Genomic DNA, 22,857 nt, shown 5'->3' on the forward strand with positions numbered 1-22,857 from the left:
CTGAGCATCAGTCATTGCACTGGCCGCTGCCGCCACACCTCCATCCGGAGTTCTGCAGACGGCTGTGTACCCGACACACGTGTTCAGGGAGACAGCACCACGGATGGATGGAGGGATGGATGGAAGGGTGGTGGGTGGATGGATGGGTGGATAGAGGGATGGAGGGATGGAGGGATGGAAGGAAAGATGGAAGGGAGGGAGGGAGGGAGGGAAGGAGGAAAGGTGGGAGGAGGGCGGGATAGATAGATTTTAAGGAAGTGGCTCACGCACTTGTGGGCACTGGCAGGTCCTACATTTTACAGGCAGGTCAGGAGATTAGAAACTCAGGCAGGAGTGGATGCTGAGCTCTTGCAATAGAACTTCTCCAGGAAGCTCAGTTTCTAAAGAACTTCAACTGAGGGGATGAGGTCCACCCATATTATGGAGGGAACTCCTCTCTGTCCAAGTTCACCAACGTCAATCTCATCTACAAAATACCTTCAGCACAGCACCTGGATTAGTGGTTGATCAAATCACGAGGTGTGACAGCCCAGCAGACTGGACACATCAAATTAGCCGCAGCTGGTGCTGAACTGCAGAGAGAGGCTAAGACTGTGTGCTGCTCAGGACGCCTGCACCTGGGGTGGCAGAGGTCGAGGTGGTGGGTGAAATTTGATATTTACCCACTCATACTGGAGAGGTCCAGAGACATTCGGATGGGGGGTGGGCAGGGTCAAAGCAGTGGCACCTTCTCTGCCTGCTGCAGGGAGCGTGGACCTGGTAGACCGGTGTGGGGTGGCGTCTTGGAGGTGGTCCAGGGCGATGGGCAGGGCCAGGACCGTCAGCGGTTATCAGAGGGAAACTGGAGGAACAGAAATCGACTGAGCCACGAGGAACAACTGGAATCCACAGGGTTTCTCAGCTCCCTACATGTGGGTGAGCACCAGACAGGCCGCTTCCGGGCTGGAGGGTCTGAGAAGGCAGTTTGCAGGGCCACACCAGCGATCCGGAAGAAACCAGACATCTTTCGGGGAAGGCGAGGCTTGGGGTTCTGCATTCAAGCCTGGAATTCTTGTGGGGTCAGCAGGCAGCACTCGTGAAGGAGCGTGGGGGCCTAGGGGGATTTGTCACTGGTTAGCACGGGAGCCCTGGCTGGCGTGGGCCGGGTCGCTGGAGGACTGGGAAGGCTTCTCCCTATGGTAACAGGGATGACGGCGTCCGTGACAAACGTGCAGCGTCTGGAGGGGCCTGAGCCAGACCCCAGCTCAGCTGCCCGCAGATGCAGACGCGGGGCACCGTGTAGCTACAGGAGTTTACTGACACAGCAGCAGGAAAGCGCCCTGTCACCCCAGTCCTGCGGCAGCATACCTGAGGTAGAACGCCCCACTGGTCACACGACAGTGTGGAGGTCAGGACAGACCCAGGCTTCTCTCTGACGCTGGGACTTGGTGATCATGTGTCTTTGGACACAGGACAGCCTGGACTTCACAACCGTAACACGCAGAGCCTGGATCCTGGAGAGTGAAGTGTCAGAATGGGGCTGCAGACAGACAGAAGAACGTGGGACTGCCTCCCCTCCTTCCCACCGACCCCTGCGTCTTCTGGTGGCCCCAGGCAAGGCCCCCTTGGGGGAGGCCCGGTGGGGTTCTTCTGGGCGTGGCCACAAAAGAGGAACCTAAAGGACACTGAGTGTCCACCTGGCCGAGCCCTGCGCCCAGGCCTCTACGCAAACGCCTTCTGCGCTCCCAGCAGTGGCCTGGCGGCAGCAGTGCCCAGGACGTGGGTGCTTAACGGGCCTCACGGGCTCAGACCCCTGGCTCCGATCCTGCTGCAGCGGGTGTTTGTACAAGTCAGACAGAGACACAGAGACAGAGAGACAGGCGGGGGGGGGGGGGGGGAGAGAGAGGGAGGGACGGCGCGGGCGCCGCTACGGGGGGGGGGGGGAGGGAGGGAGACCGAGAGACAGACAGAGGGCTCCAGCAAGCGCTTGGAATCCTGACTGCAGCTTGCTAAGCACTGCGAACGCGTGTTATAAAACAACCTCCACCCCTACTGCACACATGTGGAAACGGCGGCTAGGCGAGGCGGAGCAACTTGGCCGAGGCCTCTGGTCGTGGGCGCAGACCTGGGACTGGAACCCGGGGGCCCAACCTGAGCACCGCACCCGGGGCAGCGCCGCGGCCCGACGCCCGGCAGGAGGTCCTCGCCCCGCCCCGGCCCTTGGGGAGGAGGGGGCGGGCGGGGAGGAGCCGCGCGCATGTGCACAGCTGGCGCCCCCCGCCCCCCGCGCGCAGCTGGGACGTGGGCCGCAGCCGGCGGCGCTGGACACGCCGGGCCCTCGCGGTCGGTCGCAGAGTCCGAGCGTCCCGCGCGCCGTGGGCCATGGCCGTGCGCGACGCGCGCCCCGCGCGCCCCTGCTTGCTGGCGCTCGTGCTGTGCTCGTGCTGGGGGGCACTGGCCGCGGTCGCCCCCAAGCAGGGCAACGGGTGTCCGAGCCGCTGCCTGTGCTTCCGCACCACGGTGCGCTGCATGCATCTTCTGCTGGAGGCCGTGCCCGCCGTGGCGCCGCAGACCTCCATCCTGTGAGTCCGGCGGGGCGCGGGGGACGTGGGCGCGCGGGGCGGCCGGGTCCCGGGGGCCGGGGGGAGGGTCGCGCGGCAGCGCCTTTGTCCTCCGTGGCCGGGAGGGGGGCGGACCTGAGCGCAGCGCGCGCCGCCTCCGGAGCCGCCTTTGTTCGGAGCTCGGCATCCCCGAGGGACGGGAAAGTTGTCTGCAGCCGCCGGGGAAAGCCCTCCGCCCTGCCCGGCCCGGTCCTGCTGGCTCCCCTCCTCCGCTCGCCTTCCTCCCCCTCCCGTTCCTCTCCGGCCCCCTCTTCTCCTGGGGCCCGGCTTCCCCCTCCTCCGGCTTCCTCTCCTCCCCCTTCCTTTCCCCTCCCCCTCTTCCCCCCTCCTTCTACTCGGCGGTTCCTGCTCCCCGTTTCCCCCTCCTCCCCGAGCGCGGCACCCCTGTCCCGGCTCTGGGGCGGGGAGGGGCCCTCCGTGGCGCACCCTCCGTGACCTCACGTCCCCGCATCTGCCGGGGCGCCGAGAGCCTCCTGCCCGGGTTGTCCCGGGGCCCGTGGGGCGCACGGTTCTCTGGGGCTTTCTCTGCGCCGTGAGCTAGCCTGGCCGAGTTCCGGGAGGCGCCGCGGTGCGGGTCCCCGAGTTGCGGGGCAGCGCGGGCGGCCCGGGGGTGGATACAGTCGGGGTCCAAGCGGGTTTGCTCCCGGGGCACGTCCCCGCCCTCATCTCCAGCCGGGGCGCGCCCTGGTGGTGCCGTCGGAGACCCGGCGCTCCGGTTGGCAGGATGCATCGCGCCCTCGCCGGCCGACCCCCGCCCTCCCTAGAGGATCCCGGCCCCGGGTGCCGCCGAGTGCAGCAGGCCTATTTGGCTGCGCCTCTGATTAGAAAGTTTCAAAATCTGTAAAGGCAGCCTGCGTTCCAGGCGCTGACTGTTCAGCGTCCTACCGCTGCCCCTCTGAATGCCAAAAATAGTTTCCACTTTTCTCGGCTGAGCTAGAGTACTTTGGCACCGAGAAGAGCCTGCGAAAGTTGTAAAATATTGAGTGGACTATTCAGGAAGTGGGCGGTCAGTGTTCCTACTCTTAAAACAAAGTGCACGGACAGACCACTCTCCTAGTGGCCGCCGGCTATACTGGCAGCTTCCTTCGGGGTCCTCGGCGGGACTCCCCTCGCAGCCTGGAAACCGCTCCTCCGAGAGAGACAGGCACGGGCTTCCTTCCCGTGTGGAGGGCCGGCCAGCCAGCCGAGGCGGGCCAGCAGGAGGGCATCAGGCGCTGAGGAGGGGGACCTTAACCGGCCAAGTGAGGGTGTCCTGGAGGCAGTCGTTTAATTCTTCAGTGAGTCAGTGGAAAAAACCTGGACCCTGAAGCCATTTTTCACATCTGGCCGAAGTCTAATACTCGTACTGGGCTCTGCCCTCACATCTTAATGGCTTTTTAAAAAGAACAATATTTTAAAATGTGGTTGTTGTAGAACAGAAACGGAGCCACCAGCGTCCTGCGGGCGGTGAGAGTCTCCACAAAACCTCATAGGGTTTTGTAAAACAGCTGAGGGTAGGCAGGGAAAGTGACGTGATAGGTAACTGGCAAGATTTCCAGAAATCCTCCTGTGCCTTATGCTTTCGCGGGGTTTTATAGTTTTTAAAGATGCTTTGAAGTGACCTTGCGTGGTCTCGTTGATTCTGTGAGGGGGCAGGGCGTGCTAAGCTGACCAGATCCCTCACAGAACCAAGCAGATTATCGCTGACATGGACACAGACCCAGCTGACAGCTGCGTAGACACAGGCGCGGGGGGAGGAAGCTCCCATCGCTGCCGGTGTGGACCAGGGACAGGGGAAGGACTGAGTCCTGGTGGGAGGGGGCCCAACTGGGGGCCCGGAGCTGGGGACACAGAGGGGGGCGGTGATGATGAGACAGAGACCAGCTCGGGGGTGCCATGTTGCCGCCTGTGGGCTTGGGGTCCAGTCTGGCGCGTTCCTGGGGGGCTGCTCGTTGGGGTGCAGTCATGTCACAAGTTCCACTTGTGCAGGAACATTCAGTGTTCACTTGCAGCTTTTCTCCCAGGTCTCTGCTCTCATGCATCTGCTGCCGTTTTCTATTTTTAAAAAATGATTTGGTGGCAACTGGAGACTTGAAAGATGTGAGGGTAAGTGAAGACCCGGCCCCAGACTTAACTGGGCCGTCCAGCCATCACTTCATCCCTTTGCTTTTGGGACCCTCCCCTCGGCCCCCCCAGAAAGACTGAGTGGGAATCTCTGGGCATGTCAGACTTGTGTCCTGCTCGGGGCGTTTTAGGGTGTGTCCAGGTGGGGCCCGAGAGTGGACTGTTTTGCCGAGTGGTTGGGCTTCAGAAATGATGGTCCGAGAGTGTCCTGGGATTCCGGTTTGCCCCTGGAAAGTAGAAAGCGGCGTTCTAGCCACCCTGGGATCTGCAGCCCTCGGGCTCCGGAGCTGCAGCTGGTCCCTTCACCAGCGGGTGTGGTACTCAGTTCAGCTCAGCTTTTGTAGAAATACTTGTTTAGTTTTTGAGTATTTCACTCTGCTCAGCACTCCAGGAGACTTTGTCACGGTGATGATGAAACAGCTAGCGCTAAAACCTAAGCAGTGTGCCGTCTGCTTGGCCCGGTTCCGTCCTCCGCTCCGCCGGGACCTCTCGGAACGACATGTTCTACACCTCCCGCCTCATGAGTCCTCGCGAGCCCTCCGCGCCCCACCCCCGACCCCGTCCTTCTCTCCGTGGCCTCGTCTGTGCGGTCGTGGGGTTGCCTCCTTAAAACTGGCTCCCACCCCACGGTCCAGGCAGCTCCAAAGCCGCCGTCCATGTGACAGGAAGCCCTGGCGTCGGAGGGCGCCCGGGGCCGGGGGCTGGCGAGAGCTCCTCCCCTGGGCTCGTGGTCAGCCTGCCGGGCAGCTGTCCTCAGATCCCTCGACGTCTGCTGACCCGTGTGTTTGGGCCTGGGCCAGCTTCCGGTTCCCGCCTCTCAGGGTCCCGGGTCCACTGGGGTGCTGGGGAGGGAGGCCCTGCGGCCCTGTGATGAGGGCAACTGGCCATCCAGGCGTGTCTGGCCGAGGGGGCCTGCAGGAGGCCAGCCCTGGGCGCCAGTGCCTCTGGAGGTCTGAGCGAGTGACCACCCGTCTTTGGGGTCATATTCCCATACTCGGAGAAGGTCTTGGTGCTCCCTGGGGACTAGCCCCCCAAGGCACAGCGTCTCCCCTTACCAGCCTCCACTGGAGCTCCTGGAAGCCGGCCGACGGGAGGATCCAACTTCCCACCGCTTCCCTGTGCGCCCAGGTGAGGCCTCTGGCCTCCAGGTGGCCGGAGGGAGGGAGCGTTCCTGGGCCGGGAGGTGGGCAGGCTGTCAGCCGCACGTCCCCTCCCCTGTCTTCCTGGGGTTCAGGGAGTTCCCTCTCTCCCGCCACCCGTCCTGTGGGGACGTGTTCGGCCTCCAGGCAGGGCTGGCCTCTCCTCCCCTGGGTGAGGCCTCACGAGGTCAGCAAAGCAGCCTCTGGCTGTCGGTCTCTGCAGGACACCGTGCAGGCCGTGACAACGGGCCTGAAGCTGCAGCCCGTGGCTTACCCGAGCAGGTTCTGCCCTTAGACCCCTGTTGGGATGAAGTCGAAGTCTTCATTCTCACAGCAGCCCAGAGGGACATTTTTCAAGTATCTGAATGTTGGTAATTTATTTTTCCAAAATGGTGGCGTCCCGAGCCCACGGCTTTAAGAACGCCCAGCGTGCTGTGCGCGGAGAGGAGACCTCGGTGACCCGAGGAAGCTTCCAGAGGCCACCTGGGATGCTGTGTGTGACGTCAGCCATCAGGGAGTGGTCCTGGGGCCGTGCTCAGTTTGGACACAGCTTTACTCTTGAAAACATGCCTTTGGAAGCTGCATCTGGAAAAGCTTCCTTGGAAACTGCAGCAGGGCAGCTAGAAGCCCCCCGCCCCCCCGCCCCTCACTGTGTTATTAGTGAGTCAAGGAAGTCGTTGTAAAAAGAGCACATGGGGCCCTGTGACTGCGAATCCGGGGGCAGCTCCGCTTTGTCCAGGGTGTGGACGCCACAGCCTGGACGCGGTCCCCTCCCCTCTGTGCGTCCCCGGCCGCCTCCTCAGTGCTATGACTCAGCTTCCCTGCTGGTGACGCCCGGCAGCAGCTGTCGTCGGCTTCCCTTCCGATGGCCTAAGTGCAGGAGGTGAGTCTCGGTCACAAGCCCGAGTTCTGGGAATCGTGTGAACAGACCCGCTGTCTGTCCCCAGCACACCCTGGGCGGCGGGCGGTCATGCCCACCAGGCCCGGGCCTGGCGGCCCCTGGAGCTAAAGACAGGACCTGCCCTGCCTGAGGACGCGTGACCTGGAAGCGGGGGAGGGCTCCTTGCCTGGGGGAAGGCGGGCATTTTATTAGAAGAGGTGGCAGGGGGCAGGCTGGACAGGTGCCACGGTCAGGTGTCAACAGAACAGCGACAGCATCCCAGTCTCCGGAGCTGGGCCCGTCATCTGTTTGACAAATGGGTGAGCGCTGGAAGGTCCGTGCGCCTGTGCTGGTTCCCGCCGGCTGAGTCGGAGGTTCTGTCTTGTTGGCTGGAGATGCCGACCTCTTTCCTGGGCACTTGCCAACAGGAAGAAACTGGAGTAGGTGCCGTGGTGAGGGAATGGGGGCCTCGGGGTCCCGGCCAAGCTCTGAGGGCAGCGCCCAGGGCTAGCGTTGGGCCCAGCCTCCCGTCTCCCTCCACCAGTGTGCACCGGCGGGGCGCTGCCGGCCTTCAGTGCCCGAGACGTCAGGTCTCAGCTTAGCGTCCGGTTTAACGAGCATCTGAATTGTGACAGCTTCACGTGCTTTTGGGGGTACATGAGCAAATGTGGCTTCTTTACAAATACAGTTTCGGGTGAATTCAATTGAAACGCAGTTAAACATCACTGAATTTGTTGCTTAAATAGTCAATTTGGACATTTCGTGTGTTACTATATGTCTCTGCTGGCCGGTAGCTCCCTGGGGTCGGCCTTGAACTTGAACTGGTAACTACGTGTCTCATGTAGCACCTGCACAAAACTCAGCCCACGTGTGTCAGTGGGTGAGGGGATGCCTTTTGGTGTTTAAAATAACATCTTCGATAACTTAGGATCTTTCTGAATTGGCAAGTCCAGTGGTTCATGTTTTCTTTATCTTGAAGTTAATTTTGAAAAATAGAAACCCCACGTGTTCCTCTCCTGGTCCCTTGGTTTCTCTTCAGATGCTCCCAGCCCACAGAAAACTTAGCAAATCCCGGGATCGCTCAGTCCAGCGATGACTCATGTGACTGAATCAAAACTGGCAAAAAGTTGAAGTCAGAATGTGTTGGTTGTTTCAGGACTTAATTCTCAGCTCCCCTTTTCCTGGCTCGGGTACAGGGTCAGTTATCCCTGCTGATTTGATCAGTTTCTTTTTTCTGGACACTGTTGCCTTTCTCTCCAAGGGGACGCAGACTGCAGAGAACTTCCCCTGCAGACCCTGGGTGGGCAGTGATCTGACGCTGTGTCCCCAGGGCTCTCCTTGGCCTTGTCTGGTTTCCGTCAGCCTCCCTTGAAGGGTGGTCTGTTCAGAGCTGGGTGCCCACCGGATGACCAGCTCATTGCAGAGGGATGGTGCCTGCTGGCGTCTGGATGCCCAGCCCCAGGGGAGCTCGGGAGGGCGGCTGGGTGCGTACAGGCTGCTGTCACCCAGCCCGCGGAGCTCAGAGGCCCACGGGCAGCCCGCAGGCTCCTCCCCTTCTGTTCTACGGTCAGGTCCGTGGTGGAAGCTTAACCAGGGACGATTCCCTTTTCCGACCTCTGTCTGGATGAATTTTCCCTGAGGAAAATCAGAAGCCTCGTGGGGATTCCGCTGGCAGGACAGCAGGAGTTCGTGTTCGCGGTGCGCGCTCGGGGGACCGTGCTGTGTCCGGCCTGTGCAGCCGTCGCCACAGTCAGGAGCGTCCTCACCCGCGGGGTCCGCGCCCCTGGCAGCCCTTCGTCCCGAGTTCTGCCTCACTGGGCATGACTGCATCTGTGCTCACCAGGGGCTCTGGGCTTTGTTCTCCTGTCCTGGAATGTCTTTGTCTGCTTTGCGTATCAGGGCAGACCTTGCCTCCCAGAGCGGGTGTGAGGGGAGAGCAGGGGGCACGCGGCTTAGTGCCGCTTAGAGGTCTGCTCCAGCTTCCCAGGGAAGCCCCCGGGCTGGGCTGGGCTTCCTGCGAGGGTTTTAAACTGTGATCTCAAACTCTTCAGTAAACACAGGGCTGTTGGGGACAGTTTCTTCCTGAGTGAGCCCTGGGAGCTGGGAGCTCGGCCACGTCGCACGATCCTGGGACAGCCGTCCATTGTGAAGTTCCCCGTTACCCTCCGAACGTCTGAAGATGTGTAGGGACGCCCGTTCTCTGGTTCCTGATGTTGGAAACGCGTGTCTCCTCTCCCGTTTTTTCCTGATCGGTCGCCTAGACGTTTTTCCGTTGTATTGACCTTTGCAGAAACCCAGCTTTCGGATGCATTGATCTTTCTGTTTGGTTTTTCCTTTCTCTGTTTTGCTGATCTCTGCTCTGAGCTTTATTGCCCTCACACGCACGGCTGCGCTGAGCGCTTGACGCTCCAGGCTCCCTGGTGTCCTGTCTCTGTCCCTGGAGCTCCAGCTGTCCTGTCTGCGTCCTGTGGGTTCTCGCCGTCCCTTGGGCAGCAACCTGGGGCGGTTCTGTGCTCACCTCCTTCGTTTTCACTCCCTCGGGGATCCTGTCCATTCCTGACCCCTGCGCGGTATCTTGAAAACAGTTGTTTCATGTATTTTGTCAGCTTTTGGTTGTTTCAGACAGGGGAGGAGGTCTGGCCCCTGTTATCCCATCTCTTCTTGTAATTCTGTAAAACCTTCATTAAATTCTTCTGCAGCTTTATAACAGTGTGGCTTATGAAGAAAGTAACAAGTAGAGTAATGCTTTCACACGCCCCAAACTAAAAACCGTCCAACCCGCTGCTCCCCGTTTGCCTTTGGACGGCTGTTGTAGCGGGCAGGGAAGTTCAACTGCAGCTGCATAAAAATGGTCGCAGGGTCTCAGCGGCTTAAAGCAGTGTGAGCTCCTACTTCCCTCACACAGAACCCAGAGCAGATGTCCTCGCTGGGCAGCTGTCACTGGAGGCTCTGCTCTCAGCCCGGGGCCTGCAGACCCGGCCAGCAGGGCCGTGGCCTGGGTGCTAGGCTGATCTGTGCGGTATGTGCCACGCCCTTCACCCACCTGTGGCTGCGGCTGCTTCTGACGCCAAAGGCAGAGCTGGGTAGCTGTGACATGACAGTACCTTTCCTGTCTGGCCCTTTAAGGTAACGGTGCTCTACCAGTGACCTGGGGACCCAGGCTCTGTCCACCCTGTAGCTCTGCTGTCCTGGTCCCTGGCCCTCCAGGCTGTCAGGGAAGCGGAGGGGGGAGTGAGCGAGAGGAGGGTCCAGGGCTTCGATGGCCCCGAGGGGACACACCACTTGTGCGCACATTGCCTGGGGGGCACTGGTCTCCTGTCCCCACCTGGTGCCTGGTGGTCTCTGGCACGTTGTTTAGGGCCTTCCCGGGAAGGAAAACTGCACTGGGAGTGTCGGACGTGCTGGACAGGTGGTGCGTGGCTGCGGTGCTGCCTTCACTGTGTCCTCTCCAGGCGCTGCTGTTGCATGTGGGCACCTCTGGCCCCTCATGTGCAGAACAGAGATGGCTGCGAAGTGTTGGCCCTGCTTCCCGTGTCCTGTGCCATATGGCGGCCCCCTGCTCCAGCCCCCCGTTAGTTTAGGTCCCACTGTGGGCTGTAGCAGGGGCCATCATGGGTAAACAGAGCTTAAAAACTAGAAGCTCCTTCTTCTAACAAGAATTTTGTTCATTCCTCCTCAACAGAGAGCTGCGCCGTGTAATTATCGTGGCAGGTGTTGAACCGCCTGTGGCGGTAACCCGTAGATCACAGTCGGGTTTCTTAGAAGCCAAGCGCTTGACTCCAGATTTTCTGCCAGGACGAGGCATATTTGGGTTTACGTTGGGTTTTTGGAAATTTGCCGGCTGCCTTCTCTCAGGCCCTGCAGGGGTGGTCATCGTGGGTGGAGTTTGGCTGGAGGTACAGCCTTTCCGCCCCCGGGGGGGGGGGTAGGTGGGGGGCAGCGTCTCCCCAGCAGCTGCAAGCAGGAGGTTGTGGAGCCTGCCCCTCACCCACTCCAGTGCCCTGTCCTGTTTACTCTTCTTTTCCAACATATTTTTAAATATTTTTATGCAAGCTGTACATGTTCATGGCAGAAAAATGTGAAAATACAAATAAAAACGCCATAATAAATGACTCACATTTCTATCATTAGAGGAAACTGTTAACCTGCCGGGCTTTCCCTCAGATACACAGACAGTCATGTGAGCGCACGTGGACACGGAATGCTGGGGTGTCTGCATGTCTGTCCGTGTCTGCCGCTCCATCTGTCTGTCAGCCGTCTACGTCTGCTGTGTTCTGTGGATCGTCTGCAGGATGCGGGCGCACGGCCCCGAGGGCGCCCCTCACACCTGACCGTGGAGACGCGGCACGCGCACCTGTGCGCCCTCCCTCGGTAGCCACACTTCGATGGTGGTCCCGGGTTTTCTCTCTGGAGGCTTTGATGCTAGCACGTCCTGAGGACTGTGCCAGCTCCTGTGTGGGCCCTCCCCAGGCTGCAGCGCAGCCTGGCTTATGTTGGGTCCCGGCCACCCCGTCTGTGGCCAGTTTCCTGTGTGGTCTCTGCCCTGTGGTTGGATGTCTCCGCCGGGCCCCGAGATCTGAGGTGGGAGGGGCTGGGAGAGCCCCAGCTCAGCACCATCTCTGTCAGCGGAGGCGAAGTTTAAGGTTGATTCTCGTTATTCGCAGGGCTGTGTTCTACGTAGGCTCTGCGAATTCTGAGTTAGTGACCCAGGACCCTTGCTTCCAAGAGACGCAGGGTCAGCGTCCAGCCCGGCGCAGGTCGCGGCACTGTCGTCATCCATCGGCTGAGGCGCAGCCCGGCTTCGTGAGCTTCTGTTCAGACACCTTACTTGCCGTCTGTTGTTGGTTCGTCAACGTGGAGCTCAGGGCGGCACAGACTCGTGCCCGGAGGAAGCCGACCCCACACACACGTGTTTTCCCCGTGACCGGACGCCTGTTGGCACCGCACTCGGGGGCAATTTTAAACAGCAGAGTCACCAACAAAAGGCACAAAAATGCGAGCAACATGGCACCAAATAGACCCTGAAAAGGACACTGGACACATCATCGTCATCTCTGTGCCCGTCCTCGATGGTGACAGAGACACCACGAGGATCGACTTTGGGAAAATTCTCAAATCCGGAATCCGTGAGCGATGGGGCGGGACGGCGCCCTCCCGTTTTCCAGGTGGAGACGCTGTGACCTCAGGGCGCGGGGACTGGGGAGGGGCCTCGTCGCGCTGCCTGCCCCGCAAGGTCTCCCCTCGCTCACCCCAGGCCTTCCTCGGAGTGGGGTCTCAGGGTTTACATGGCTGGTTAGGAGCCGGGCAGTTCCCCCCAGAGCAGCAGGACACTTCTAACCTTCAGCAGTCTCCGCGTAATCTTCTCTGGGGAGAAAGTTTCTTGCCTTTGAGGTTCTGTCAAGTTCAAAGTTGTTAATTATTATATGCGACATGCCAGGAGGAACCTGCGTGGAGATATTGCAGGCAAGGTGCCGGGCGTGGAAATGGACAAGGCTGCCTTCGGTTTGGCCAAGCTGTGGTCTCCTGGGCAGGGAGACGGAGCCACGGTGTTGATGACGGAGGCTGACCTTGTGGGAGATGCCCGTCCCACTGAGGGGGAAGGAGAGCTCGTCCAGCCAGGCTGCAGCTCAGGGTGTGGTCGGCCCCGGCCGGGGCGCTGGTTCCCAGCTTTCCCGATGTGCACCCCTGGGCAGGGTTCTCACCCCTTGAAGCCTCGGCTTCCCACCTGCAGGGGCGTCCTGGGCATGAGGAAGGGGATGCGTGTGTAACTCCTGACACAGCCTGCCTGGTCGATGCTCTGCTGGGGAAGCTATTGTTATCATCACATCTGGGTTTATTGACCCGGATGTGAACCAGAGGAGTCCAGAGGAGGGAAGACAGGCAGCGGGAGAGAGCTAGGACGCCGGGGCTCCTTTAATTGAAGCAGATACTTGCGATGCAAACAGGAAATACCACCAGGCTCGTTTTCAGTGCTTCTTAGATAGGCGTTCTCTCTCCCAGGCCAAACCCAAGTGTTCAAGAAGTGTCTAAACTCCCCTTGTGATGCTGCACCCGGAAGGTGCCTTTCGTGGGACCCAGGAAACGCTCCATAATCGAGCTCCTGCCTTTCCCAACTTTTCTAAAATGCCGTTCCTGCCAGATCTAACGTTAATTATTTGCTAAGAATTAAGGATGTGAATGGAAATTCAGAGTTACTCTAAATAAATGAAAGGCTGGGATTGGTAAAGATGGGAAGATTTTGCCCCTGCAACGTTTGGATTGATATGTTCCCGTCTGTGGGGAAAAGTGAGGCCAACACAGCCCTCAGGCGGGAGATTTCTTTACTCAGAAAGAAATGAGATTGCAGACAAGTGCGGAGCCGTTCGCCCAGGAATGCGGGCTGCACCCATCTGCAGCGCTGGTTACATTTATGCTTCTTTTCCTCGTCACGGCTTCCTTTAGGGGAAGAGCCTAGATTAGGCTTGTCACTTCCTGGAGTGAAACAATATTTCTAAAAGTCCATAACCAGCTAAGCAGCACTTCAACTTTTAAAAATAGCAATTAAAGCGGGTGCAGTTAGTCATCGTTGTTACTTATTCAGACACGCGGGATGTTGGTATTGGCATGGCAGCGGGTGGCCAAATATTAATCCTGAGCATTTGTTTCCTTGTGCGTGTTATTTTGATGTGCAATTTTCTTAGGTCAATGCCTGTGTCACCCCTTCCATCCACTCACCCACGCATCTCTCCGCCCATCCATCCATCCATCTGCCCTTCCATCTGTCCGTCCATCTGTCCGTCCATCTATCTATCCATCCATCCATCCATCCATCCATCCATCCATCTGCCCTTCCATCTGTCCTTCCATCTGTCCGTCCATCTGTCCGTCCATCCATCCATCTGCCCTTCCATCTGTCCGTCCATCTGTCCGTCCATCCATCTATCCATCCATCTGCCCTTCCACCTGCCCTTCCATCTGCCCGTCCATCTGTCCGTCCATCCATCTATCCATCCATCCATCCATCTGCCTTTCCATCTGTCCACCCATTCATCCATTCATGCATCTATCCTTCCATAACCACCTACGGCTTCATCCATTCATCCATCCATCCATCTGCCCGTCTGTTTGTCCCTCCCCCCCTCATTCTGGTGTCCTTGGTAAGTGTCAGGCACTGGTGCTGAGATGTGTAGACCCCACTGCCATGAGGCAGAGTCTGTGGTGTAGGCTGTGTGCCTCTATCCTGATGCAGACCTGTCCCAACAGAAAATGAAGCCCAACAGAAAATGATTAGAGTGATTACTTTCTCAATTCTTTCAAGGATCCTGCTGGACTAGTACCTGGGTGCTGGAGATAACCCAGTGCATTACATGCGGTGGGCGCTGCATTAGGGCTTCTCGATTTCTCACTGGAGAAGGACTGTGAGACCATAAGAAGTCTGGACATCAGGGCACAGGGAGAGGACTGCGCTGGCATCCCTGCCAAGGAGAGGCCGGCGAGGCAGGTCAGGCTGGCAGCGTGGGATCCCCTTAATGAAAGCGGAGGGGAAATTTCAGGAGGGACCACCTCGGCTAAGGTGGTCGGCTAAGGACCACCTCGACCACCTTTCCTCCCGTCACAAGGCTCCGTTTCGTGTCCCCTCCCCTCGGAACCTTTCCTGAGGGCTCGCCTCTGACCATCCACTTTAAGGTCCTTGGGGTTTATTATTGGCCCCACACTTCTTTCGTCCTGGTTGATGAAACCCCATCGCTTACACCCTAGAAATGTGTTCTCATTCAGTAATGAACTTGGCTTGCACGTCCCGTCTTCCTAAAAACTCAAGATCTGTGTGTGTAGGAAGCCTCCTCGGTGAGATGCTCCCGGAGCGTCTTGGTGGAGGGTAACTATTTGGTATCAGTATCTGTTGATTCTGTTTTTGATCCATTTCCTCCGTGGTGGTAACTACAGCGCAGTCTGATTCGAGGCTGTTAGAAAAGCAACAGGAAAAATCAGTCTGTTGGTAGAGCCTGAAATCTGCTTCCTGGGCTTGGTCTCTGCTGGGTTCTGTGACTGTCCGCTTGCCAGTTGGCTAAGTCTTGGACGAATGCCCAGTGGGATAACATGATTTATCCGTTTATTTTGCTGAACTCAAAGAGTAAGCTCTGTCTGTCTCTGTAAGAACAAACTCAGCCCATTCAATTGTGTAAATTATAATATTTGTTGTAACAAGTAGGGTACGTCTCAGCACGCTTGGGTGTCTGTGGTGGTTAGCTTTATGTGTCAGCTTGACTGGGACACAGTGCCCAGATATTTGGTCAAACGTTATTCTAGAGGTTTCCGCGGAGGTGTTTTTAGAGGAGATGAACACTTAAGTCAGTAAGTAAGCAGATGGCCCTCCACGGCGCAGGTGGACCTCACCCCCATCAGTGGAAAGACTTAAGAGAAGAAAAGCAGGACACGGCCCTGGGAGTAGACGGCGGCCCTTCCCTGGGGATCCGTCCTGCAGGCTCACCTGCAAACTGTGGACCTGCCGGCCTCCACAATAAGTCTTTCCTTAACAGAAACCAATCTCAGTCTCTCTCTGTACATGCGCACCCCCCCACCCCCACACACACGCACACACACGTCCTGTTGGTTCTGTTTCTCCAGGGAACCCTGACTGATGCCGGTCCGTGTCGAGTGTCGCGTGACCCTGGTTCTCTCAGCCATAGCTGGTTGGATCCAGGTGGATACCAGATCCAAGACAGTCAGTCCACGTGCTGGCCGGTTACTTGTGATCAGGCTTAGCTCAGACACATGTCTCTCTGGGGAACAGGAACTAGAAAATACTAAGGGAATAAACAGTCAGCGGTGGAGCTGAGGCTGGCAGGCTGTGCTGTGAGGGTCCAGGGCAGCCATAAAAGCCCATTAGAGGCCCAGAGCTCCAGTGAAGCAGAGAGGGCGGAGGTGGGGCAGGGGGGTGGCTGGAGCGCGGACACCTGGACGCCTGTGAAGGCACCTCTGGCCCGGGAGAGAGACTCTCAGAGAAGAGCCAGGGGGTGTGGCGCCCCTGTTCCTGGTTGAGGCTGCAAGTTGTTGAATGAGTTTTTATTGCTTGAGCCCAAAACTTGATTAGTTTGTTTAAAATTATATTTAGCAAGGAAAGGAAAAAAAACATCTTTTAGTTATGAGCTATTATATAAGCGTGATCGTTCATTGAAGATTTTTTAACACGGTAAGGAAAAGAAAAATACTTTCTATCCTGCATCCGTAACCCTTGGGGCGTAGAAACTTTGTCTCTTCCCGGGGCGTCCGTGGACTTACTTCTGTATTACTGATCTCCTGACCCTCCGCGAGGAGAACACCTGTGTGCCTGTGTGCACCCTGCCCCTCCCTCCACCTGTCCCATCTGCTTCTCCGTCTGTGAGCTTTCCTCTGTGCCTGGATCACCTTGGTGACCCAGGGGTGGTGTCAGTGGGTCCCTGTGTGCCTCTCCCCGCTCACCCCGAGGTGGCCGTCCTCCAGGCACGTGGTCTCCGTCCTGACTCACTGAGCGTCTGGTTTCCAGGTGAGGCCACAGCACGGCTGTGGGCTGATGTCTGTGCCCGGCAGGTGGCAGGTCAGGGGCGGAGCCAGGACCGGGCGGCAGGTGGCAGCCGTGGACATGCTGGGCCGCCGGTGTCCGTCCATTTAGTCTGGCCAGCCCTGCAGGGCGCGGGGTCGGGGTCCACGTGCGTGGATGGTGCCTTGAGCGCGTGCGGAGCCAGGGGGAGGCCGGGCCCGTCAGCAGGTGCTTTGGCGTCTCTTCTGGTGGTTCCTGACCTGCCCGTCCAGCCGGGCTAATGTTCTAATTCTGTGATTCCTTCTGCATGAGACTCCGCTGTTAATAGGACTTGCCCATGTCATCAGTTTCACCATCAGGTAAATGAGGCGAGTCTCCGGAGCTGGCCCGTGGAGTCTTCCCCGTGGTGTCCAGCATCCCTTGTTCTTGCTGGTGTGGTTACCAGTCAGGAAAGCCGCTGAGACTGGTTGGATCCACCTGCCGCGGCTGAAAGCGTTTGTGCTGGTCCGGGGGCGTCGGACCTGGGAACGCGCTGTGGACTCCTCGCTGGGTAGAGACCTGCTGGGGGATGGGCAGTGGGAGGGGAGTCTCACACGGCCGGGTTTCTGGACATGGACTTGGGATGGCTTCGTTGCCCCAGAGAAATGCTGTGCTGAAATTACACCAGTCTTTCCAGCCGCACCTGCATCTTCACCAGGTGGAAACTGGGGCTTGCTGGGTGCCGCTCTGATGTCTTCAGGTCACACTGATGGGGGCTGGTGGGACTGTGCCTGGGGAAGGGGGGTCTCGGGGACACGCTTTTGGCGCGGAGGATGATGCCCCAGGCCCCCCTGTAGGCTGCCCAGGTGGGCTGTGTGGTTTCAGGCCAGTTAACTGCCTTCTCTGAACCTCTCCTCTGAGTGTGAGATGAAGGCTCACCGCGCACGCCAGCGGGAGGTGGCCCATCCCTTTCCGGGCTGCCGCGCACTCGGTGCACCTGTGACCTGTGCCCACCACCCCCGCCCGCTGCCGCCTCTCTGGTCCTGTCCCCGGCCCGTTTCCTGCTTCGCTGGTCTCGGTTCATGTGGTCCTCACAGGAGAGGCAGGGACATCATCCCCTTATCCTGCAGATGAGCAAACCGAGGAAGGATCAGAGAAGTCAAGGCATTTGTCCAGGATTGCACAGCCAGGGAAGAGCAGAGCAGGGATTTGAATCTGGACCTGCCTGGTGCCCGACTCGGAAACTGATCCACCTACGCAGAGCAGCTCTCGGGGCGCCCTGTCCTGGAGGAGGTGTGTCTGTGGACACACGTGGGCACACATGCACAGATTCCTCCCATGTCCCACGTGGGACCTGGACGGAAGGCTTTCGGGGCCCCTTGGATGGGCGCAAGGCTCGCGGTGGCCACTCAGGGCGAGACCAGGGCCCAGGCCCGTGTCTTCACCCCTGCAGCCCCTCGGGCTTCCACGGGCTGGAGCGCGAAGCCGGGCCCGGCAGAGACCCCGAGACCCCTTGCGGGGGACAGGGGAGCTGCGGTGTTGCAGAGACCCCGCCCACACGGAGACGCGCTCACCGGCACCTGCTCCTGTTCTCCGGCAGAAGCGGAGCTCCGTTTCCCACGCCTGGGCCGGGTTCTGCCGGCGTGTGTGCGCACTGCTTCCTGGGCTGTTGCTCTCTAGAAGGGCGTCAGGCCACCGTGTTTTCAGAACGGATTTCACGCTCGTCCAGGCTGCTGTTTCGGCTCCGCGTTTGCTTGAGAGACAGAGGGGGGCCTTTTGCCCTAACTGCACTGCTGTCTTTGGCTTCGCCCCCTGCATGGGGGCGTCCTGGGATGCCGTGAAGGGGCCTTGGGAGAGAGGAGTCTTTGGTACACAGCTATGGCCATTTTTCCCAGAGGACGCAGCCTGCAGTGCGTGAACCAGTAGATACATTTTGTTCATTCGTGAGGCGGTGCGGGGCGGTGGGGGGCAGGCTTTACATTGCACGTGGCCCAGAACGATGCCCCTGACACGGAGGCCCAGGAACAGTCAATCTCCTGGGACGGTGGGCAGACACCTGCCTCACCGCACCCTCGTCCAGACCCGGAGCAGCCAGCGCCTGCTTTTGCTGTCCTGTGAACTCTGCATTTTACGTTTTTAAATAGTTGAAAACAGAAGGTAGTGCTTCCTGATGTCATAGGTTTTTGCGTTTCAAACCTCAGGTGTGATCACAGCTGCGCATGATCAGAGCAGGTCCCTTGCTGTGGCACTGCCTTCGGCTACGTAGCCGTGACAACGGAGTGGAGAGGTTGCCATGGAGACCGCGTGGGACCATGGAATCCCACCATCTTTCTGCCCGGCCTTTTAGGGGACAGGGTCACTGCCTGGGCCCACGTGGCCAGTCTTGGAGCACAGCCAGCTGCGCCTTCCTCTGGCACCTTCCCCGGTTCTGGGAGGGGAGGGATGGGATCTGGGCTGGAGTTGGGCCCCTCGAGTGCTCCCTGGGGGCCCAGCGATGGTGACACCAAGGAGGTTCTTAACAAATGACCCAACGGTCCAAGTGCAGTGGCGAGGCGATGAACCGAATCGTCCTCAAATGAGCAGCGTCCCTGCTGACTCCTGGCGGGCTGGAGAGGTTGCAGGGGCAGTGCATCTCTTGAACGCTGTTTGCTGAGGGCTGTCCACAGAGCCCCCCCTCCAGCACTGAACTGCCCTCGGTTGTCAGCAGCAGTGACGCAGTGATGCTTTCAGGGTGACGGACATGTTGGCTGTTGCGTGGTCTGTGCGGGCCATCAGGTGGAAACCAGGGTCCTCTCCGAGGTGGGAGCTCACTTCTCACTCCCAGTTGGCAAAACACTCTAAGCTCTTCCTCGCCTCTCTTTTTAGCTGTACGAAACCTAAAACCAAAACCGGAGTAAACGCTCTTCCATGTGAGCTTCCTTTGGATGAGTCAATACCTTGGTTTATTTCCTAAAGTCCGTTTTCTTTTGAAATAGTTTTCTGTCCTGGGCTTTGAACCATTCAGTGTTTTAAAAATTCTCTATCAGGAGAAAACAATGGCTTTTTTTTTTTTGCCTTCCCGTTTTCTCTTTATTCATACACATGACTCAGTGAACCAGACTTTACCGAGTTGATCAGAAGGTTGTGGAAGAGTTGACCTAATTCAGGCCCCACCTTCAGGACGCTGAGCTGGGGCGGCGGGTTGAGGGCCCAGCAGAGTTTGGACGCTGCTGCCCCTCGGAGTGCGTCCCCCGCCCCGTGGGAAGGGCTGCCGACCCCCGAGCCGTGTTTTAGTCCCCCTCCCCAGGAGCGGGAGGCGGCCGCGCAGGAGGACCCGTTGGCCCGGAGACGGCAGCAGCTCAGGGCCCGTCCCGGGTCCGTCCGTCAGCAGCACTGAGGGAGCCCCTCCAAGCAGGTTCCGTTCTCTCGAGCCAAGAGGTGGGCCCCTGGTTCCACGTGCTTACATCCTGGAAGGGGAGACGACAAAAAGATGAAACACTTAGCGAATTGTGTTGCAAGCACCCACGTCCCTCCTCTGTCCGTGTGGCCTTTTTCTGGGACCTGAGGTTCTGGATGAAGAGCAGACGCAGCAGGAAATTCAGAGCTGTTTCTGAGAATAAAGAACTCGCCCCTCGGGCACCCACGGCACCCCTGGCACCCAGGGGCCTGCACATTACCCACCTCCTGGGAGGGCTCCAGAGGGAAGTTCTCTAGAGACCCCAACGCCAGCTCCCCTCGACGGGAGCGCCAGCCCTCGGTGGGGGGGGGCACGATTCCGCCGGGACCCCTCTCCCTGCGCCCTGAGGCTCCTGTGTGGGGAGGGCCCGCCTGTTCTCTGGTGCCCTGGACATCATCCGAAGAAGCCAGGCCCGGAGTGCCGTCTGCACAACTGATCGCACAAGGGCCGCTCTGTCACTGATAAGTACAGGCGTTTTCCTGGCAACTGGGCTCTGCTGCCACGTCGGACGACATAGCGTTTTCTGTGTTTTACTGAAGTCCACAGCACAGGGGGAGGGAAAAGCAGACCCAGCAACCTGGCCTTTTGCCACGGTGGCGGGTCAACCGCTGGCCTCTGTGACTCTTCTGAGCTCGTCCCTTCAGGCCGCCTGGGGTCACCTCATGCCACGGCAAGAAGGACGAGGGGCAGAACCTGGGCAGCGAGGACTTCGGGCCCCTGACGGCTCCACTCCTGAAAGTAAAGCGCTCTTTAACAGGTGTGGGGCTGAGGGGCAGCCAGGACGCGTGGTCACCCTGGGCCCTCGGGAGGGATGGGCTGTCATGTTGTTGAAGTGGACGCTGGACCGTCCGGTGTCCGGGAGCACCCTGCACATGCAGAGATGGCGTGTCCAGGCCCTGGGTCCCGCTGGAGCAGGGCTGTCCCCCTGCGATGGTGCAAGTGTAGGTTCTGTCACTGTCCCTCGTCCAGGATACCTGGCCCCGTGTGGCCTCTCCCCAACTGACCAGGACCCACGTGCTCTTCACCATCGGACGCTGCTTTTTCCTTTGCTGACCTACATTTCTGGTTTTGGTTTTTTGTTTTGTTTTTTAATTAATTAATTTTTTATATTTATTTGGCTGCATCGAGTCTTAGTTGCAGCGTGCGGGCTTCTCTCTAGCTGTGGCACGCAGGCTCAGTAGTTGTGGCGCACGGGCTTAGTTGCCCCGCGGCACGTGGGATCTTAGTTCCCCGATCATGGATCGAACCCGCGTCCCCTGCGTTGGAAGGCGAATTCTTAACGGCTGGACCACCAGGGAAGCCCCTGTTTTGTTTTTTTTTTTAATTTCAGTAATTTGAGTGAAGAAGGAGAGTGTGTGCCTATGACACCTGTAGGTGACACACTCCTGGGAGGATTAGTGAGTCCTTGATACAAATCAGGGTCCAGGGAGGCCTCGGAGGCCGGAAGGATGCACCTGGATGGACAGGATGAAGTTCTGTCACTGCTCGCCCGCATCACACGCTGAAGTCCTGCCAGTGCGTACGGGGAGGGGGCAGCACACACGCAGAGCCAGTCACGAGGCTGCGTGCTCAGTGTTTGTGAGCAGCTTTGCCTGTGTCTTAGCGTCGGTAAAGCTGCACTTCTCCCGGGCAGCGTGCCGAGGGCTCTTTGGAGCTCGTGATCGTGTACTTGATCGGGCTGTCTCTGCACTGGCGGCTGGGATACTCTGAGCCAGACCTGCGTCCCGCCGCCAGCGTCTGCTTCTCCATCTGTCCTGTTTCCTTTCCCCCTCATTCCTTTAGCTATTTCTTCTATTGTTTTATGTGAAAGGAGGAAGAGATGAAAACCAATAAAAATACATGTATCATAGTGTCTCAACATTCTGTGATTTCTAGCCATGACCCCTGTTTTTTCAAAGCTACTCAGTAAATACTGAATTGAGTTAAATTATATATATACACACACACATATATTTAAATTTATTTTATTTATTTATTTATTTTGGCTGTGTTGGGTCTTCGTTGCTGCGCGCGGGCTTTCTCTAGTTGAGGCGAGCGGGGGCTACTCTTCGTTGCGGTGCGCGGGCTTCTCACTGCGGTGGCTTCTCTTGTGGCGGAGCACGGGCTTCACTAGTTGCGGCACGCAGGCTCAGCAGTTGTGGCGCACGGACTTAGTTGCTCCGTGGCATGTGGGATCTTCCCGGACCAGGGCTCGAACCCGTGTCTCCTGCATTGGCAGGTGGATTCTTAACCACTGAGCCACCAAGGAAGCCCTGAGTTAAATTATATTTTAAAAATCAGCAGCATCAGTACTGGATTTTGGGGGGGGACTAAAAGTGAGTCCTGTGGTTAGGTGTCATGAACGTAGGTGAACCCAACTCTGCAGTGAAGCGCGTGATGCCAGAAACGCCTGACGCATCACTTTACCACCTAGAGACACAGCTCCCGTCGAGGGGGTGACGTTCAGGCTCTCTCTCCTTCCTGGGGCCTGGGGTCAAAGACAAGGGCATTGGTTCCTGAGCCCTCACGTCCCTCGGAGGAGAGAAGCACTGACCTTGGGGAGGCCACCCTTTTAGGGGGAGCGGTGGGCAAGTATTAGGGTGACCGGAGGTGGCATTACCCATCCTTCAAGGCTGCTCCCTGCAGACACTGCTCTGGGGTCTGCCTGGAAAGAGGGGCGTCGGGCCTTGCCTTCCTAGCATAGCTGGCAGGCATAGGCGGGGTGAGGTCCGGTCCCACTGACATCCGCGCCGCTCAGACCTGGCCTGGGAGACCCCGTGCTTGGGCGCCGTGTTTCTGACGGATGCACCCGAGTCAGCCCTTAGGGATGTGGTTGGCGAGGGCTCCGAGCGCTTAGGCAGGTGGACGTGAGCGCGGGAAGCGTGGTGCGTGTGCCGCTGGGCCCTCGGCCTGTCACCGGACCGCCTACCGTCACTTTACTCCTCCAGGCCCCTCCCATCAGCGGTGGCCACGCCTCTCAGCCTGGGGCCGCCCCCGCCGACTGTGTCCCTCCCTGCCGCTGTGCACAGCCTGCCCTTAACCTTCGTCTGCTGGCGGGCTGCACCAGCCCCTGGGCTCTGGGGGGCCTGCCCGCCTGGTCTGGACGTGCAGTCGCCCTTGGGCTGCTTTGTCCCCGGTCTCCAGCCTCCTGGAGCCCTCACCGCTCAGCCGCATGCTGGGAGCAGAGGATGAAAGGCAGTGCCCGGGCCTGGTTCCCGCAGGTCACCCGCTCCCGTGCGACGCCG

At 58.9% G+C, this 22,857-nt stretch overlaps 1 protein-coding gene across 6 annotated transcripts in view; it reads left to right on the forward strand.

The window, feature by feature from the left end:
- Positions 1 to 2,158: 2,158 nt before the first annotated feature.
- The window catches only part of PXDN (peroxidasin), a 65,370-nt gene continuing 44,671 nt past the window's right edge, over positions 2,159 to 22,857 (forward strand). For 3 of the 6 annotated variants that reach the window (XR_003434223.1, XM_027113878.1, XM_027113879.1), the window contains exon 1: positions 2,160 to 2,561. Coding sequence is in view for 4 of the 6 variants with exons in the window: in XM_027113878.1 (XP_026969679.1) it covers positions 2,362 to 2,561 (200 nt within the window). In the remaining 2 variants the exon portion in view is untranslated. Of the gene's footprint in view, positions 2,562 to 15,599; positions 15,604 to 20,255; positions 20,391 to 21,953; positions 21,958 to 22,857 lie in introns of those variants that run through there. The other 3 variants (XM_027113882.1, XM_027113881.1, XM_027113880.1) reach the window with 3 other exon arrangements.

The sequence above is a fragment of the Aethalodelphis obliquidens genome, unplaced genomic scaffold, assembly GCF_003676395.1.
Source record: "Aethalodelphis obliquidens isolate GAN/ISIS:26980383/991018 unplaced genomic scaffold, ASM367639v1 scaffold12, whole genome shotgun sequence".
Lineage (NCBI taxonomy): Eukaryota > Metazoa > Chordata > Mammalia > Artiodactyla > Delphinidae > Aethalodelphis > Aethalodelphis obliquidens.